The sequence below is a fragment of the Staurois parvus genome, unplaced genomic scaffold (genome assembly GCF_062004578.1).
Source record: "Staurois parvus isolate SC_StPar_1 unplaced genomic scaffold, SC_StPar_1.0 ptg000884l, whole genome shotgun sequence".
Lineage (NCBI taxonomy): Eukaryota > Metazoa > Chordata > Amphibia > Anura > Ranidae > Staurois > Staurois parvus.
In genome coordinates, this window is record NW_028318680.1 from 106,348 (window position 1) to 126,637 (window position 20,290).

General features: G+C 39.0%; 1 protein-coding gene across 3 annotated transcripts in view; it reads left to right on the top strand.

The window, feature by feature from the left end:
* The window catches only part of CNKSR2 (connector enhancer of kinase suppressor of Ras 2), a 426,708-nt gene that overhangs the window by 74,262 nt on the left and 332,156 nt on the right, over positions 1-20,290 (top strand). For all 3 annotated transcript variants that reach the window (XM_089656051.1, XM_089656052.1, XM_089656053.1), the window contains exons 2-4: positions 5,828-5,991; positions 8,473-8,675; positions 18,661-18,729. In XM_089656051.1, coding sequence (XP_089512177.1) covers positions 5,828-5,991; positions 8,473-8,675; positions 18,661-18,729 — 436 coding nt within the window. The remainder of the gene's footprint in view (positions 1-5,827; positions 5,992-8,472; positions 8,676-18,660; positions 18,730-20,290) is intronic.

Genomic DNA, 20,290 nt, shown 5'->3' on the forward strand with positions numbered 1-20,290 from the left:
TTATGTGTTTGTAGATTCTTACCAGCAACACATACCTCACCTGGAAATAGAAAAATAGAGACATCAGAACCTATACACAGCAAAGTACCTTAGAAATCCTAAAATGGCTACAAACCTTATAACCCAACTCCATGAAATCAGAACATTTTCCATTACAAATGGGGCTGTGTCCACACTGCAAGGTTTAACTAGTTTTTTTTATTCTAGAGGAGTCTAAAGGCACTTTTACTAACTCAATCCTTTGCTCCCCTGGCAGATGACACTCGCCTATGCTCCAGAGGAGGACTGTCCCTTGGCATCATCACATCCAATGTGATGGATCCATAGCCAGTCAGTCTTGATGATGTCCGAACCTTAGACCACTGGAGCATGAAACTAATGATGCTGCAGGGACTGGTCTAGCTTAAGAGTCCTTCTTTTCTATGTCCCCTAGACCTAAATGAGTGGTTAACCTGTGCAGGTACAGCCCTACTACAAGGGAAAATTTTTAGATTTCCTGAAGTTTGTCTTTAAAACTAATATAAAAGGAAGTCTAGGAGGTCTGGCAGCCCCGTGGGGCCACAGTTTTTAACACTGTTGCCCTCTTATTTTCTGTCAAGTGATGGTTTTATGCCACTATGGAAAGAAATGGGAGTAAACAGGGTAATTTTAAATCACAGAAAAAGAGTATAATAGTTATATCTGGCAATCCGTATTTGTCCTTGTTTTATCCTTTCAGAGGCAGAGGTACATTTTATAGACTGCAACACTTACAGGTTTGCTGAATCAAACCCTTTGAAATATATCAGCAGATTTTCACTCAACAACATGTCATTTGTTTATTTTTTTTTTAAATTCAATTCTGTTCAACAGTAAGTGTCCCTTTTCCACATCAATTCAGTAGTTCACTTTTTTGGCAGGTGTACCATGAATATTGTTTATCACAAGCATTTGACAAAAAAGACTGCTTGCTTGCTTGATTAAACCTTATTTTTTTTTTATATAGCTACTGTTCATCCAGTTAACATGTACAAGTAAAATGACTGATTGATATTTTTTTTTTAAAGATTGTTGTTGATTGTGTGCAAGCAAAAGTAGAATATTAGTAAATTATATGTGAGAAAAAAGCCTATGCGCTAAATGCATACGAAAAACAACATAAATGAGTGAATAAGTGAAATGTATCCAAATCAAGCACTGCTGCCACCTTAAAATAAATCATATACACAATCAACGAACCCCTAAAGTGATTCAGTGGTGCTGTGAACAAGAATCAATTTTTAAAGTGACAAATTATAAACCTAATAAAAAACTCTGGGCTCTGACCCAAATGGTCAGCCCAGGGGTGGACTGACCATTTGGAGACTCGGGCACTGCCCAAGGGCCCGGGGTCAGTAGGGGGCCCCATGAGATGCCCCTGTTACCTTTTTCACAGGCTTTTTTGAGTTTGGGCAAGGACACAGGGGCCCCATGATCCCCTATTGCCCGGGGGCCCCATGAGTTGTCAGTCAACCCGTTTCAGCCTATCAAAAAGATGACTTTGTCCTGGCATTTTTCCAGGATCCAAATGTGGTTTTCCCATTTAAAATTCTTTGCAGCTCAGGACAGTGGACTGCTTTGGCCATTGCATCTGGGGGAGAGGAGCAAGGAGGATTGTGGATATGCTGATATTGTCACATTCCCTTCCCATTTGAAGTTTTACAAAGCGATATATGCCAACCATGAGAGTGGAAGGCATGGAAATTTGGTGAGTGCACCCCCAGAAGGGGGAACGTTTTTTTCTTGAACACATGGTGATTTTGGTTTTGGGAAGTAAATACGTAGGAGACTATCACGTTGGAATGAATTCATGGACTTTAATTTTACCAATGTTTTATTAGGTTTATAATTTGTCACCTTAAAGATTTATTCTTGTTCACAGAGCCACTGAATCACTTTAGGATTCACTGATTGTGTAAAAGTAGAATATTGTAAATGTTTTTAAGTTTCTTTTTATCCTTCTGAACACCCACAAATGGATGAAAGTATTACAATAACTTAAAACTGGTAATGGGATATTGTACAGTGATTACTTTGTATCCTACTGAAGCATGTTTTTCTAAATTGCAGGAATGCCTTTGTAGCGCTACCTCTTTTAAAAGTTGCTGAAGTTTTGGGTCCCCCTATAGTTCTGCATAGCCAGGCATCATGCATCTCAACAGCAACTTGCTTTCAGGAATCAGTAACCAGTCCTTGAGCTTGTTTTGATGTTTTATTAAGGTGGATTTCAACTTCGATAGGGTTAGACATGTACAGGATGCCCAATGAACAATAACTGAGGACATCTTCCTGGCAATTATGTACAAAGTATGGTACAGACCAAGAGATAAATCCTCTTCTTTACCCAGCTGTCTGGAGGAATCCCTGGGCAAGGGAATCCAGTGGCTGCTGCTTAAAAGCGTTAACTGTCCCAGATATAGAACAAGTCAGGTTTCCCACTAGAATGCTCCTTCCCCTATTTGGCCCAGGGGGTGCAGGATTATTCACTCAGTGCTGCTGGTCTTTTGGTGGCTGCTACCAGGCCTTCTAGCTGGGCCACTCCTTCCCTGCTGCATAGGTGGTCCTCATTCTGGGGGCCAGTGAAGCCCTGAGCTTTCTTCCTCCCAAGCTCCTGGCCTGTAGGTAGGCCCTGCAACTGAGCATGCTCACTAACTTTTAAGGGTTGTTCTGGCCCCTTGCAAAGCCTTCTTTTGGGGATTGGCCAGGCTCCCTCAAAAGTGCAGATCCACCCACTGCTTCTAGACCTTTCTCCAAAGTTCTAGAGCAGGAGGAAATTCCAGAGGGCTGGTCTGCAGAGCCACTCCGCTCTGATCATGATTTGACCCCTGCTAGCTATCACACCCAGGCTTCTACTCAACCCTCCTAGTTAACAATTGAGGTGTAGCTCCTCCTAGCTGACTAGGGGGGTGCTACACCTTTCTAATGCTTTTCTAGGCACTCAGACATCATGGTCAGAAAAACAATACCAACTCTGGATCTGCCTCTGATTCTCCTGTATAATAATAGATTCCTTTTTGCATATGCTCTTTTTCTAAAGATCAGAGTATACCTGATATCCAGATCTCCTCTTTTGAATTTGAAGTAGGGATGTCATTGCGATTTGTAGTGCAATTTGCAAGAAATCTGACACAGATGTCTATGCAAATCGCACCAAAGGTAGTGCATGCACTACTTTAGAAATCGGTGCTGCTCCGACCAAGTCAGAACCGCACCGATATGACCACTGTAATTATGGACAATAAGGTGCAACTTGGAATGCAATTTACAAGTCTCATGGCATGCAGATTGCATGCCAAGTTGCACCCAGTGCGACCAGTGTCTTAGTGTGTGTCTGCACCAAATACAACAAATCAAATAAAATATCGTAGCTGCTCTGATCAATTAGCAAAAGTAACTGTGTACATAAACTGGACAATCTACAGAACAATACAACCTCTAAAATGAAGAGATCATGAAAAGAGTCTGGCTGCAGTAGGGTCTGCTTGCTATAGTGAAAACAAAAAAAAAAAGTTTGGCTGCTTGCTCAATTCAAAATAAATCTGGTGAAGTGATCGTCAAATAACTTTGGAGGACCTCCATAAAAGTTATTTATCCTACATTCTCATAGTTTAAAAATTAATTTAGAAGCACTTTTTTATTTAGTCCTGAATGCAGCTTTCTGATTTTATTGTGAGACATTCACACTGGTGCAGAGACATGTTCTGCTTTCAGATCTGTAACAAAGAATCCAAAAATCAGCATCTAAGTACATGTGTATGCATTCTGGTATTGAGAAAAAAGGGCAATTTTACGTATTTAAAAATGGACCTAAAAGCAAATATTTATTGAAGGAACTTTTGTATCAGTAAAATATTTTTGGCTCTATGAATGTAGCCTAAAACTCATAAGACAGGAAAAGGTTAACACATTCTACCTAGGGACTTGGGGCCTTCCTCTGTCAGCCAGGTAGTTTGTACATGCAGAACTGTCTACCTTCTAATGGGGTATCAAAAAAATTCTAGACCAGCAATGGGCAAACTACGGCCCGCCGGACCTTTTAATCCGGCCCGTGGAGCGTGATACTGTCAGGATGGCTGTCAGGATGTGTGTAGGCGGGGCAGTGTGACGAACGTGAGGGGAGCTAGGCTCCTCTCACAGTCCGCCCTGAAGACCGGAACGGCGCGGGAACACGGCGAGAGGAACGCGCGGAGCAAAGGTAAGTGAATGAATTACTATATGGGGGATGAATTACAATATGGGGGATGAATTACTATATGGGGGATGAATTACTATGGGGGATGAATTACTATGGGGGATGAATTACTATATGGGGGATGAATTACTATATGGGGGATGAATTACTATGGGGGATGAATTACTATGGGGGATGAATTACTATGGGGGATGAATTACTATATGGGGGATGAATTACTATATGGGGGATGAATTACTATGGGGGATGAATTACTATATGGGGGATGAATTACTATATGGGGGATGAATTACTATGGGGGATGAATTACTATATGGGGGATTAATTACTATGCTTACTATGGGGGAATATTACTATACTTACTATGGATGACACATACACATCATTCATCTACTCTTGGTCCGGCCCCCGGGTCCAATATATGAACCCATTGCGACCCTCAAGTCAAAAAGTTTGCCCACCCCTGTTCTAGACTGATGGATAAGGACATGCAGAACAATGACTAGAATGGTGTTAAAGTGGTTGTAAAGGCTCAAGGTTTTCTTAACTTCATGCATTCTATGCATGAAGGTAAAAAACCTTCTATGTACAATTGCCCCCCCTAATACAAACCTGAGCTCCATTGCAAACCAGAGATGTACACAAGTGCCTCAGCTCTCTGGGGACACTCCAATCTCATTGGCTGAAACAGCAGTGGGAGCCATTGGTTCCCACTGCTGTTAATCACATCCAGTGAGCCAATGAGAGAACGGGGGCAGAGCTGAACCCAAAGCTCTGTGTGACTGGACACACAGAGCAGCAGCTCGGGAGTGAGCCTGCTTGGGTGTCCCCATATCAAGCTCTTGCTCCTGGGTCACTTGGCAGGAGGGAGAGGATAGGAGCTCCAAGTGAGGGACCCATGAAAAGGAGAATCGGGGCTTTTCTGTACAAAACCACTGCACAGAACAAGAAGTATAACTTTTTTTTTTTTTTTTAATTGTCTTTAATGTCAATTAAGACCATATGAGAATGGAAGGAAATAAATGGTCTCAAAGTATTTGTTATCTCAAGTATATGAAACATCTCCAGAGCACAAGTCAACCCTACTGTAGCATGGCTAATGGGTCTAAAGTTGAACGTCTTTAAAAAAAATATACCCATTATATGTTTGAAGAAAACAAAGTCTACCTACCAACACCAAATCTTCACCTCAACATTGAAGTATGGCATTGCTGCATCTTGGCTTGTTTAAAATGAAATCACCAAGAGATCAATGACTATAAGTCGAGGTATTAAAGGAGAATAAAGTCTGCAGGAGAGCGTCAGGGCATTTTTCTTCAAGCTAAAACAAAACATATTAGGTCATGCAACATAAATGTGATTCAAAACAAAGAGAAAATCAACATCAAAATGGCTGTAAAAGAGCAAATTTTAAAATTTCCATGTAATAGTGTTCACCTCTGCCCTACTGAAAGTGTGTGGCATGAACTGAAACAATCTGTTTTTGCAGTATTTTACCAAAAGGGACAGTTGTGTGTAATTGCAGTTTTATGTCTTAGAGTATGTAAAATCAGCATTGTATTAAACTAGAAAGACGTATACAGATTTAAATGAATGTTGTTTTATTCTCAATTTTAGGTCTGGATGATTGCCTGCAGCAGTATATAAAAAATTTTGAGAGGGAAAAGATTGCGGGGGATCAGCTATTACGCATTACTCATCAGGAACTGGAGGAGCTGGGAGTTACACGCATTGGACACCAGGAGCTTATTCTTGAAGCTGTAGACTTGCTATGTGCACTGGTAAGCTTCAGACTTTCAAAATATTTACTGTATAAACAGTCAAGTTTGAAAAAGTTTAGAAAAAAGTTGTTGTTTTTTCATTCTGGTACAATTTTACACTTTTTTTTTTCTGTGTACTTTGGGACGCTGTTATTAATTGTATGTTTTCGTCTTACAGCAGTACTCCACCTACATGTTTATTGTCCCATCTGCTTTTGCCTTAGGTTCTTGGTGAAAAATCGTGCTGCCATTTCATTTTTCTACTCTCTCTTCCCCATTATGTGCCTCTAAATTTTTTTTGAAGGCCATTGAAGCAAGCACACTTCTAGTCTGTAGACACCCAGACTCTCACAATACCCACTGTTTTTGGGCATGCTGCATTGGCTACAGTGGGTGCTAGTCATGTTGAAAAGTTCTTTATGGTGCACACAACTTCCATAGAGCCAGTTTCATCTGAATTAGAAAGCTAAACCTGCAGAGCCCACCCCTTCCCTTTTGCCTGCTGAATCCTGGGATGACAGTTGGTAAGTTGCTCATGTTAGTGTCTATGCAGTGTGATCCAGACTGCAAACACGTGTACCAGAATCTTGTGAGAGGGTTTTCTGCATGCAGCACACTCATTGCTGTGCACATTGAAATCTGGGATCTGGTAACTCCTATGCTTCTGACAGCATACTGTGTTGCTCTGTTTATGTGAATGCAGTGTTTATTACAACTGACTTATTATGTTCTTTAAGGCTCGTTCACTGCATGTAGAAAATAATTGCTTTCCTTGTGCTCTGTTCACACCATACATGTGTGGTGGTGTATGCTGTGTAAAAATGCAGTATATATGCAACTCCCTACAGCACATCACAACACACTGCGGTACATAGAGATAATTTCAATAAAGTTCTAAAATAGAAGAAAAAAAACAAACCATGGGGTGCATTGGAAGGACAGTAGAGTCGCAGTCATCAGGCATTCAGAAGGCAACCCTCCTGAATGCGGTTTTTTTTTTTTTTTTTTTTTTCCAGTTGAAAGGGAATTTTTTTTTTGTATTTAAATGAAGGATTGTGATACCCCCCTCAAAAGTGAGCCAAGCATTTGTGTTGCAGCACAGCCCAAGGTACCTGAACGGGTTGCATCTGGTGATGGCTCTGCCTGCCAAATATGTCTTGTAACATACAATTTGCCATGCCACTCAGCAAACATTGTAGTGTATACTAACATAGCTGCTGGCCATGATCACTTTCAGCCTGGTGGTCATAAAGGGGCTGAAAATCTGTGGTCCAACTGGCTATTCCTCTCTCTCCCCCACCATTCGTATGTTTTTGTATTGCCTTTAGTCCTGATGCAGCCCTGTATGCAAATTTGAATGACTGCTGTGTTTCTCTATTATGATGGTCATGCAAGAAAAGTCTTTATCCTTAGACTCCATGCACACTAGCATTTTTTTTCAAGCACAAGAAATGCTGGCAACGTTTATGGATAAAAAATGGTGGCAATGGTGGTTTTTAGTAGCGTTTTAGCAGCGTTTAGATGTGTTTAGCTAGAAAAATGCTCCAAAAAATGTTTTTTTTCTGCTCCTAGATACCTAAGCTCAAAAAACACTAATAGCCTAAAGTAGTGGGCATGGAAACATAGGATAACACTATTTAGCTTCTAGAAGCAGAGAAAAAATGCTAATAACAGCTTTTTAGAAGCTTACAAAAGTACTAGTGTGCATGGAGCCTTACATTTTGAACTTTTATGGAATGTTTAACATCTGCATATTTAGGAAAAGCTACGAACAATGGCAATGTAGGGCTTTTTGTTCTCAATATCATCTAATGTTGCCTTTGCTCTTAGTCTATAGGTGCTTCATATGGGAGTTTATGCATAAATTAAATGACCAGGCTGTATGTCTAATTTCTTTACGTTGGTATCTTAAGATACACTTGAGCATCAGGATATATGTTCAGCTTGAATTTGTAAAAATGTAGGAGGGTTATGTTGATCAGTCTTAGCAGAGACAAAGTTGTTTTTACAATATTTTATTCTTTTTATGGTAGGATCTAGGAACCCAATAATTTTGTGGGTTACTTGCTTATTTCAGTCTTTTGATGTTTGTTTTGGTACAATAAAGATTTTTGTATTTAAGGATTTTTTTAAATTGAGTCATCTTTTCATTTATAAAACCATCACGAAAGAGAAGTCCATATATTCATATAATTTGCCACTGTTTGTTTAGCATTATAACACAGTAAACATGGATGACACCGCTACATTAACCGAACAGCTGTTTTGTGTTTAATACCATAGTTTTGTGTTAAATACCACATAGCAGGATAATTTCTATTGGAATACTATTTCCAGTAATCTTACATTCTTTAATGATTAAAAATAAAAATGTTCTGCTAACCTCGACTGGCACAAATAACTGCCCTCTAATGGGATTCACAGTAATTAGTTCATTTTCCATTTTACATGTCTTTCTTTAATGATTCTATGGCTTTAACCTGTTCTTTGCATCCCCAACAGAATTATGGTTTGGAAACAGAAAATCTAAAAACTCTCTCCCACAAATTAAATGCATCTGCCAAAAATCTGCAAAATTTTATTACTGGAAGGAGAAGAAGTGGACATTATGATGGAAAGAGCAGTAGAAAATTGCCAAACGACTTCTTAACATCTGTGGTAGATCTGATTGGATCAGCAAAGAGTCTCCTTGCCTGGTTAGATAGGTAAGATTAATTTCAGTTAAAGTTTTTATAGGCAGTAGATAATGAATAAAGTAGGTGCCACTTTTTGATAAAATATGAAAAATATATCGCTCCTTATACCGTATATGGTTAATTTAGTGCCAACAAGTTTTGTTTCTATACAGCAATTCTTTAATAAAGTGACAGTATATACAAAAGAGATGTGTTCAAATTACAGAAATGCATTATTCTGTTATAAAAGGCAAAGCATGCCAATATTAATGGTTGCCTTGCGCTGGCAGTGCCCTGGATGATATTGGTACAGCTCTTAAAGGACAGCAAGAAAGGGAACATTTTTGCACTTTTTCAATTATACTGAATTTGGCCCAATGTTAAAAGGAGCAAAGGTGTTCAAAAAAAAGTGCAACAATTTTCATGGCTAATTCATTGTAAACAAATTTGGGCTTTCTAATTATGGAAGTGTAAAGAGTCATGATGTGCAAAGTCATTTCAAGGTTGCTTGATTGTTGTTCTTTGCCTTCCTAAATATGCTTGATTTTTGTTTCTCAAGTGTTGTCTTGTGCATGCATTCAGGAGTGATTACTTAATGAGAATGTCACTGAACACAGTTAGACTAGCACTAGCTAAATTGGCATTGAATCAAACAGATAAAGCCTAATTACAAATGTATGGTAACAGATGAGGTTTAAGGGATTTTGTACAACAAACAAACTTATTTAATAAAGCAAAGAGCAACCAATCATTTATTTTTTACAGGTCTGACTACAATAAATTTAAATCTGGTTGCTGTAGATTTCTAAATATTACTACTTTTCATTGTCCTCTGTACTGCCTAAGGGTCCTTTTCATAAGACCGTTCTGTTCAGAATCACCTATCAGTTTTTCAGGTGGATCTAAACGCAAAAGCCATGTACTTCTAAGGGCCAGTGAATGTAAGCAGACGATTACCGCCAGTCTTTCCAGGTCTGAAATAAAAATAAAAACACAAAATGTCTGCATTCCTTTCCATTTATTAGCCCTAAACCAGATGGACTTGATATAAGCATTAGCAAGCTGTTTAGCTAGGCTTTTCATATGGGACATGTCAGTTCCACTCACCAGGGGATCCATGATGTCCATTCAGGGCTGTTTCAGCAGGAGATCTGTTCATGGCTCCCCTGGTGAGTGGAACGGACATGTCCCATATGAAAGAGCCTTACTAAACAGCTTGATAATGTCTGCTAAACTATAATTATACTGGGTGTTTCCCTGTACAGAAGAAAACCAAAAATACAATAAAAAAAATTACAATAAAAAACTAACAACATAAACATGTCATATTTCCGTTAGCATCTTGCATGTGCATGAACACTGCAATGGGCATTCTGGTACACTAAACAGCGCACAGTTCTAACTATTAATTTTTTTTAACCTTAAACATTAAACATTTTCTTCAAATCAGAGTAAATTCATGTAAATCCTAGTTCTGGTTAAAATTTTAAACTGTGTATGCTTTTGCTTGAATCCTGGGCAATCCTATGGAACAAAACCTAAGGCACAATTTATGTAAAGCATTAATGTTGTGTACTGTAGAAGCACATCATCATGGGATTTAACCCAATTCTACTAGACTCTAGTCAGTGGTTAGCTGTACCCAAAGCAATGCATGCCATTAGAGGACACTAATGATCGACATTAATGCTTGATTGTAGAAAGCATTATTACTGTTGTATGGAAAGACAAAATGAAAGTAAAAAGAAAAAGTTATGTACTTTGCTATAGCTCTTCTATGTATATGCCACATTTATGCTAGATTTAACCATTGTATATGTCTAAATAATTTTAAAGGAAAGGATAAATGTTCTTTAATCATAAAATCTTCTACCGCATCTATGTCTCCTCCAAAACTAAGGTGTATAAAACCCAGCTTCTTACTTACCTCTGTAGCAAAGTCCTGTGCAATGTTTACTTCCCATCAGATAGAAACCCTCCTTAGTGTCATCAAAAGCTGCACACTGAGCCCTCAAGGACTTGCACAAGGCCATCCCACATGGTAGGGCTGGGCATGGATGGGTTAGAGCAGTTTTATGGTAAAAATAATAAGCATAGTCCTAAAGCATGTGAAGCGTAAAGTGCAACTTTGAAGTGTGTCACAGTGGTGTATTTAGGTTTCGTGCTGCCCTAGGCAACACAAAAATTGGCTTCCCCCCACGAAGAGACCCTGACACTGACCAACACCTCCCTCCCCATGAAGAGAGCCTGATTTTGACCAACACCCCAGACCCCCACCCACTCGAGAGAGCCTTCCACTACCACCGCCGCCCATACACTGGCATCCCCCCACTCCAGAAAGAGATAAGACACTCACCTTCACAGCTCTTGACATCTCCGGGAACAAGAGTCAGGCTCTGCATACAACATCAAGCAGCCCGCAACCTCTCTCAGATTCCACCTGGTCCCCGTGCTGTGCGTCCCTTCTTCCATACCTTCTTTCAGGGGGTGGCGCTGTCCCCCTGAAAAATGTCACCCTAGGCAAATGCCTTGTTTGCATTGTGGTAAATAAACCCCTGGTGTGTCATGCTCCTGCATTATAAAAGGGCCCTTTGGTTTTTAAAGGGATAGATCCTGACTTCCCTGTCTAGTAAGCTACTGACCTGGAATGCCATTAGAGAGATGAGACTTTTCAAACTTGAGTCTGTAGCACTACCTTACTACATAAGCTTGCCTGCCCCTTTCTGCCTCCTGAACATTTCTAGTATAGTAGCCAATCATAGTGATGGACCGGCAGGAGGTAGTGCCAAGCTCAAACACTAACCATTAATGTTTGGCCTGAAAGGTAGGGCTTTAGAGTCTGCTGCTTTTTAATGGAAATCTGCTAAACCGTTGTCCAGAATAATTTTGAGAGACATGATGTATCTGTATCCATACCCACAATTGAGATAATTGACAATGAGTGGCCACATACTACACAGAACTTCTAATTTTTTTATTATTAGACATGGAATCTTTAAAAGTCATCAGCCAGGCTTGGGTAAGGCCTACTATGGCTGCAACGAATTCTCAGCAAGAATAATTACATTTTCCATCCTTTTAATTACTTGAGCCAACAGATGGACAGCCCATGTGCACTAAGAATAAGCGGTCTTTCTTTTTTTTTCCATAAAAACAATCAATTGGCTGATTAGATCTTTGCATGAAAGCAGTCTTTCTAAAAACTATTGGAAACAATTATAACAAGCTTCTACATTGCTCAATTGTTGCAAGCCAATGCTGAAATGTTGGCATGGCTTGCTTTTAGTGGCCAATGTGCAGCCAGTGGAAGTTGTGTTGCATATGCAAATCTGGACTGGTATGATCTCTAAACTAGGTTCCTTTTAACACCAAGCTATCCCCTTTTTGACTACACACAAATGATGAAAGCCAAAATCTGGTTGATGCACGTTTATGCACGTCACTGCTATTTTTATTTCTTAAGTAATACTGGTTTCTTTAGTTTGATTAGTTAGGCATGTTAAAAAAAAAAAAGAAAAAACAGAATGAATAATTTTACATGCAGCCTACCGGAAATTCATTAGTGTACATTAATATACATACTCCTATTTTGAAACTGTATTTAATTAGTTAATGAGATTATTTATGTAATAACAGATTACATTTCATGTTCTTTTATCAGTTTACATCAATGAGCAGGATATTGCACTGTCATTTAATTTGCAATCTTTGAAGCATACAGAAGTAAAAGAAGGAAACCTTATCCAGAAAACATACTCTGTGTTCGTATAAGTGGTTCAAAACTTTTATATTTTCTCTATTGTTAGCATATTCTTCATTATTTTCATGGTTTAAATCCTTTAGCAAAATAATATGATATAGCCGATTCACTTAAAAATGAATGAAAAATCTGCAGCTCCCAAAACAATGGGAAAGTGCCCCTTGTGCTAAAACACCCTTCAAAAACGTAATTCCCATCTACTATAATGTGAACTTATTATTGTTTTAGAAATGGCTAGCTTTCTTTTTGTCATGCTAACTAGAGATATTTTGGGAGGTTTCACTTTGCTGAAATGTTTGCAAATTCTGGACATTTTTACAAAATGCATTGGATGTAATCAGGCCAGCAAAATTGCACCAAAAATGCTCACTCTAGCTCTTGTGTTATCCCTAGCACTAACCCTAGTGCTAACCCCAATGCCAGCTTTAGAGATAAACTTACCGTTTTATTGTTCATAAAGTCATGTGGTTGCCATTTTAGTGCTGCCATTATTATTTTTTTTTTGTCAACAAAACAATGCAATTGCATTGACACTGACATAATGATCAAAGTCATGTCAGTTTACCAACAAAGTCATATATCACAGTAATGGGGTCTTGTAGCTACAGTAGGAATGCTGAAATGATACATGTTTTCATTGCATGATGAAATTAGATGCCATGGTTCATTGAATTTCATAGACTTCAAAATGTCTTAAGTCACCCTAAAATGCTGCTAACCATTTTCCTGGGCTGCTTGCTTTAGTACCTCCTTGCTACAGTCAGAAGGAGGTCTGCAATGGCAGCATTTATGTTTAAACCCGAACAATTAATTTCTTCTCTAATTTGCTTTTTGGTCTGCTGAATGTACCATTGAAAGCATTTTGTTACATCTGGATAAGTACAATACCTGTTCATCCTATCAGAAATCTTGCGAGCTAATAACTTAATGTTCTCTATGCCGCTGCTTTCTTTATGGTTTCTCCAAAAAAAGGGGAGGTAACTCAAGGGGGTGGAAAAACCTCATGGTGTAGTAATTTAAAAATGTGGTAGATTTAGGTTAAGAAAAAAAAAACATAACATGTTTGGTGTTAAGTACAGTACTCAGCTTAAATGAGTACACCCAAGCAGATTTTTCAGAAAAACCTTTACTTTCCTTTCAGAATCAACATTTTCTATGGGACACTGTGCCAAAAAATACTCCCACAAATGCGGCCCATTGATTGCAAACAAGACTTGGTAATTTGCACACACAAAGTATTTTTCCTAAAAAATTCAGTCAAGACCATGTTGCAAAAATGAATACACCCCAATGAAAGTCGAAGGAGCAAAGCTAAATTTTAGATAACAAAATTCTAATTAACAAGAATTTAACTACAGGTGAGTCTAATCATTAGACAGATGTCCAGCAGACAGTTGATTATAAAAGGGCAATCCTTAACAGAGAAGACCCCTTCCCATTTCATGCTGTCAGCAATGGCACCACATGGAAGAGAAATGTCACAAGGCCTGAGAAAATAATTTCTTTATACAGGAAAGGTGAACGCTACAAGAAGATCAGTCAGAATATTGTAGCAAAGTGATACAAAAATTTAACAAAGATGGAACTGCAACCATCTCACAGAGACATGCAGGCTATCCACAGACGTTAACAGCTCAACGGGAGCATCTTCTGATGAGAAGGGTTGAAGAAAATTGCCATGCAAGATCACTGCAGTCTAAAAAAGTAAAAAAGACAAACTGGGGTGATATATACAATACGGCGTACACTTCAGAGGAATGACATGTATGGGTATCATCCACGAAGGAAGCCTCTCCTAAAGCCCATCCACAAAAAAGCTCACCTAGAATTTGCCAGTGCCCATGCTGAAAAAGAAGACTACTGAGACTCTGTAGTGATGAGACCAAGATAAATGTTTTTGGAACTGATGGCTTCAAAACTGTTGGTGTCGGGGAGCTGCATTTCATTTATGGTATTTGGAATTCACAGATGTACTGCTCTATATTGAAAGAGAAGATGCTACCATCACTTTGTTGTTGTGCACTTTTCCAACATGACAATGATCCAAAACACACATCTAAGGTCACTGTTGCTTTTCTGAAGAAGAACAGGGTGAAAGTAATTCTGTGGCCAAGTATGTCTCCTAATCTGAACCCAATCGAACACCTATGAGGAATTCTAAAGAGACAAGTTGAGCATCACTCTTCATCCAGCATCCATGCTCTAAAAGAGGACTTTCATGAAGAATGGAAAAAGATCGATGTTGCATTATGTCGCTAACTTGTTCATTCCATGCCTAGAAGACTTTGTGTTGTCCTTCCAAATCATGGAGGTCATACAAAATACTAGATGTAGTTTTTGTTCTGGGGTGTATTCATTTTTTATTCAACTAATTTGAGTAAAAACGAATATTTTGTAATCTTAAGTTATATTATTAACCTTACTTTCATGTAATGAGCTAAACAAATGTTCTATAAAACTCAGTTTTGTCACAATTTTGGAAATTGTTCTTGTGTTCATTGAGATATTGATTAAAATCTTACTTTTCAAAAGGGGTGTACTTATTTACGCTGAGCACTGTATATTTTTTAAGGTTGCTAGAACCCTTTGGGTATCTGCAACTTGAGGGAGCTCTTGGAGAGTAAATTTGTCCCCACACAGACCTTTGGTGTTAGCTCTAAGGTCACAATCAGTGAATAGAGATGTTAAGAATCTTTAAAGGAGCTCTTAGTGTGACATTTAGCATGCTTTTTTTTTTTCTGAATGGCAATCAAAGCACCTCACAGCAAATATAATGGATACTTTATAGCACTGTACATAGTGTTGAGTTTGTTTGTTTAAAAAATTACACCACGTGTCGCTTTCATTTGTGCTTTGCAGCATCTCAAAGCCCCCATAGAAGTATATGGCCTTGTTTAGGCTTGCTTAGCTGTCTGAAGCATGATACACATTCAGATCATGACTCTGACGGCAATGGACAGGAGGTGAAGAGGCATATCACAGCCTTACTTCCTATTTTATCCCCCCAATTACCAAAGCCATAGTGCGTGGTTGTGGGGCGGTTGCAGTGCAGCTCCAATCACTTGGATGCAAGACAGGGGGTAGAGTTCCTGCTGCAGTATGTGTAAACCCTGGCTGCTGCCTTAGCAGTAACAGGTGCAGTGGTTGAGGGGTGCTAAAAATGCAGCTCAACCATGAGGTTTTACCCCCCTCGATTGCAAGTGTAAACGAGGATTATGATGCGCTCCCTAACTGCACCTACAGCTGTTGAGGAGTGCCTATTCAGTGTTCACTGTGCTTTGTGTTAATGTCCAGGTTGTTGTGCTCAGTGTGAAGGACCAAGAAGGTGAGAGGGGAATTGGAAGATATTACACAATGTGTACAGTGTGGGCGTGATACAGCAAGAAGGTGAGCAGGGCCCGGAGCGAGGAGTGAGAGGGTAACTTAGCAGCAGGGAATCGGCAGAGAGGGCGATCAGAACAGCAGAGCAGGATATCAGCAGAAAGGAGGATCAGAAGGAGATCAGCAGAATAGAGGATCAGCAGAGTGGGGGGAAGGTAGTGTGGGCAGGGGGGATTACTACTGAAGGGGGGAATGTTACTACGTAGTGGGGGGGGTGCTACTACTGAGAGGGGAAGATGTACTGCTGGGCAGGGGGGGAAACTGCTGAGCAAGGGGGAGGAGTGGGGGGATAGAATGTACTACTGCACTACCGAGTGGGGGACGGTACTTCTTCAATCAACTGTAACGCTCTTGGTTCCTCTGCTTTTTATTCATCAGTGATTGTCTTCTACCTCTTTTTTGACTTTTCTGGCTGATCAGTTAACTTTGTTCCCAGCTTTCTATCTGGACTACAAAACCCCACTACCCAAATGTTTTGGAGAAAAGAACAAGGGCAGATGTTGTCTATTCCTATATTGTGAGCCATGTCACTCTAAGACTAGAATAGCTTGCAAACTTCAATTTAGCAAATGTTTGTACTCTTTTTGTGCTCTTCAGCAACTACAATATACCTAATGTTATCTCTAAGCTACAAGCTAATACTAAATAACACCCATGCTGCTGAATGTCATGGTCAAGAACAAATCACAGGTACACTGTAGCATTCAAATGATGTTTATTTGGCATTAATGGGCTTAAAATGTGTCCTTACCTCATTACCCCAACAGCAGTCTGTACCTCTGTCCCAAGAAAAAGTTGGATCTATAGATCCACGTGTGTATGCCTTCTCAACAGTGAGTGAGTGAGTTTTAAGGTGTCCATAATGTTCACTGATGTGCATTATCCACGTGCTCTATGAGGTATTGTACAATACACCACCATACTTGCTTTTTTTTTCCCTTTCTTTTTTAAACTTTATTCAACTTGACACTTCATTTAGCTCTATGCGTAGCAGCATACTACAGTGTGCTCTTTTGCTAATGTAACCAATTCAGCATGTGTGTGTGTTCAAGTGCTCTTCTACACAACCATCTTGTAAGGTTCTGAGATGCTGCAATCATCACATCTGGCATCAGCAATTGATTATAGCCAGTGTTGCTTAATTGAGGCATTGTCTCGTTCTGATTTTTCAATCAGCTGAACCACTTGGTCATACCGGAATACTTAATGTATCATAACTACATGATTCACTGTTTGGCATTTTGTGTTAACAAGCAGAGATACCTAAATAAAGTGCCCACTGAATGTATTGTGTTATGACCATATAGTTCACTTACATGGTTTCTTCGCATGGCCATTCTTCTCCCTGCCCACCATGGTATCATCTGTTACTACTTCAAGAGCCTAAATAATGGGGGTTATTTACCAAAACTAGAGCATGCCAAATCTGGTGCAGCTCTACATAGAAACCAAACAGCTTCCAAGTTTTATTTGCAAAGCTTAAGTGAACAAGCTAAAGTTAGAAACTGATCAGCTATTATGTACATCTCCACCAAATTCTGAGTGCACCAATATTAGAAAATCCCCCCAAAGTCTCCTAATAATAAAGCAGCATGTACGTAAAACTTAGCAAGCACCCTAGACCTTTATTAGTTTGGCCGTGATAAATAAAATGATAAAATGTGTTGCATCTTGATCTCATCATGTTTCTTTCTTCCATACATCTATATATATAAAGATGTAAAAGCATCAGTTATTTACTATAACTTGGTGAAATTCACAGCAGTGGCCTTGTCCTGGGATTATTCAGTATTTATTTTACTAATTTCATTTTAAAAAGGGTGTGAAAAATTGCAGTTCTATGCACAGAATTTTTGCATAACGGAATTACAACCCCTAGACAGAGTTCGTAATTTTAGGTTTACCAGCTTTGATACAGTTAAGTGTACATTCTAAAGCTGAGCGACACTGAAGCCAATTTTGGTCCGAGCCTATTCTTACTGAATGCTGAGTAGTACCAACTGGAGTAAGACTGGACAGCTGCTTTGAAGTAACACCAAGAGGAAATGTAATCTTTCAATTGCTGCTTGAGATGTGCAGTGTTTTAATTCCAAAGAAAAGTATATTTTCAGACAATGGACTTTGCACTGTGAATGGAAGACCGTTTGCTCCTTATTAGAATTGTGTGCACTACCCATTTACAGTACATCTGTGGTATACCTTTTTGTTTAATTTGTCCAAAGATCTGCTAGATTTTAATTTTTGTTACAGTGGATTAATTTTCACTATAGATCTTTTGACTGATGACCTGGTAGTTTGCAGCAACCAGATTTACCTATTCGATATGATTTTAGAAAATAAAACTAAATATTGTTAAATATTTACAAGTCTTCTGTTAATTACAAGTTATTATAAAAGCTAGATGATGGGTCACATGATTGATTTGCAAAACTTGCTAAAGCAGTTTTACTGTGATTCGAAACATGCCCAGATGGACTTAATGAAAAAGGTGGTGCAGAGAGCAATGGTGGGGCACAAAAATATAGACAACAGATGATTGGATTTCACCTTTCAATAAGAATTATAAAAATATATTAATTTCTAAGAGTTATTGTACTTGGTATGTTGCTCTTTGGTTTATTAAAGAGTCTGTAAGACTTTAAGAAAATGCTGTTCTTGAGATTGGTGTGTGTGTGTAATCTTACACTGTGGTATCATCACAGGATGAGCACACTTATTCCTTATGTTTCAAATGAGTCAGTGTTCTATTTTTATGCAGTAATTTGTGACTTCGTGTAAACATACTGCATTGCAGTTCAGAACAATATGTATGATTCAATGACTTTTTGTTACCCACAATTCTTCCTGTATGTTTAAGTCCTTCTCTTGCCATAGGTATTGCCACGCTGATCAGGATGACATTGATAACCTTAAAAAAAGATGGATAGGGCATAAACTGGATAAGTAAGTGAAACACACAATTATTTAATCATTTAATATTTCCTTTAGATACTGCTAGTAACTTATTTGATACAAATTACCTGATAAAGCATCATTTCCTGATAGGAATAAGCAAACTATTACTTGTAAAAGGTTCTTTTCATGGAAATGTCTGAAATGAAAAAAAAATGGTATTGCCCCAGAGCAACCAATGGGATTAAAACCTTATTTGTCCATAATTTACATCCAGTGCAGGTCTCAATCTGATTGGTTGTTGTGAAGCAATTTATAATTCTTCTTCCTTTTTTTTTCTTATTAAACAAAGCTCATTTTAACTTTTTTATGCATGTCTGCATAAGGTTCTGATTAGAGATGAGCTTCGGTGTCCTTCAAACTCCTCTCTATTCGAACAACTAAACTGCGCTTTATTTTTTACTCCAGTCCACTGAGGGTGGGGTTATTCCCTGCCCCACAGCTGATTGAAGTAAAAAAAAAAAGCATGATTTAGATGTTTGGATAGAGATGAGCGCAGAGGACGCCCAAGCTCAATTTAAGGGCAAATCATTAAATGTTGTATGTTGTTTAAGCCTAGCAAGGTTTAATAAAAATGTAAATATATTTTTATAAAGTTATTTATTAATATCAAGTGTAAGTGGACAGTCTCAACTGGTAGTGTCAGCAATAAGCCATGCGTGAGACAGGCACATGGAGTAACAATCTAAGGAAGTTTGTCCTGCCCTTTTATTCATCAAGGTGGTAAACCAACAGAGATCAATGCATGACTGCTTTTAAGCAAGTCCATAACAACATAAAACATAATGGATCATGGGTTTGCTATACAGGCAGTAAATGTTATGGTCTAGGGTGTGGTGGCAGATCATGTACCAAAGGATCCTGAGGAGCTGGCCAGGCATTTCTGGTAAAGTTCAGAGTGTCCACCAAAAAAAAAAAAGAGGGAGGCAGTAGAACCCTTTTTAGTGTAGTAGGATAATTCAGAAATGAGGATACAGTGCTTCCACAATAATAGGGAGAAAAGGTCAAAATGGACTTACAAGTGTTGAGGCTGTGGTCTCCCAGCTAAAGGGGGGAACACATGGCCTTCCTAGTGCGTAGGTGAAGAAAAACTGTCTCCATTTAGGGTCAGTGTGATCGCTCTCTATGCCTCTGGTGTTCTGTGGGGTTAAGAGGGGAAAAAAGACCACTCCAGATGAGTTCTAAATCACATAGCCCCTCCACACACCAGTTGGTGCTGGCCCAATCTGTGATCGTAGTAGTGATGAGAGAAGAAATGGGTTGGCCACACTATCAACGGTGTGGCAGATGTAAAATCCTTTACTGAAGTCTTAACAAATAGTGTATACAAATTGCAATATAAACATTACAGCTCCTACACTTCTGCTCTGTGGAGTTCTCAGGTGGGTGAACGAAGTGGTAGGAAGAGTCAGCGCAAAAAAAGCCCTTGGGTAGTTCAATTGGCAGAGGCGCCGATGTGATGGGTCTAAGGATAGGCATGAGTTGTCTACTTTGGTAAAACATCCAATTACTTTATTTCACTGAATAAAATGCATTTAATGTCTTTTTAAAT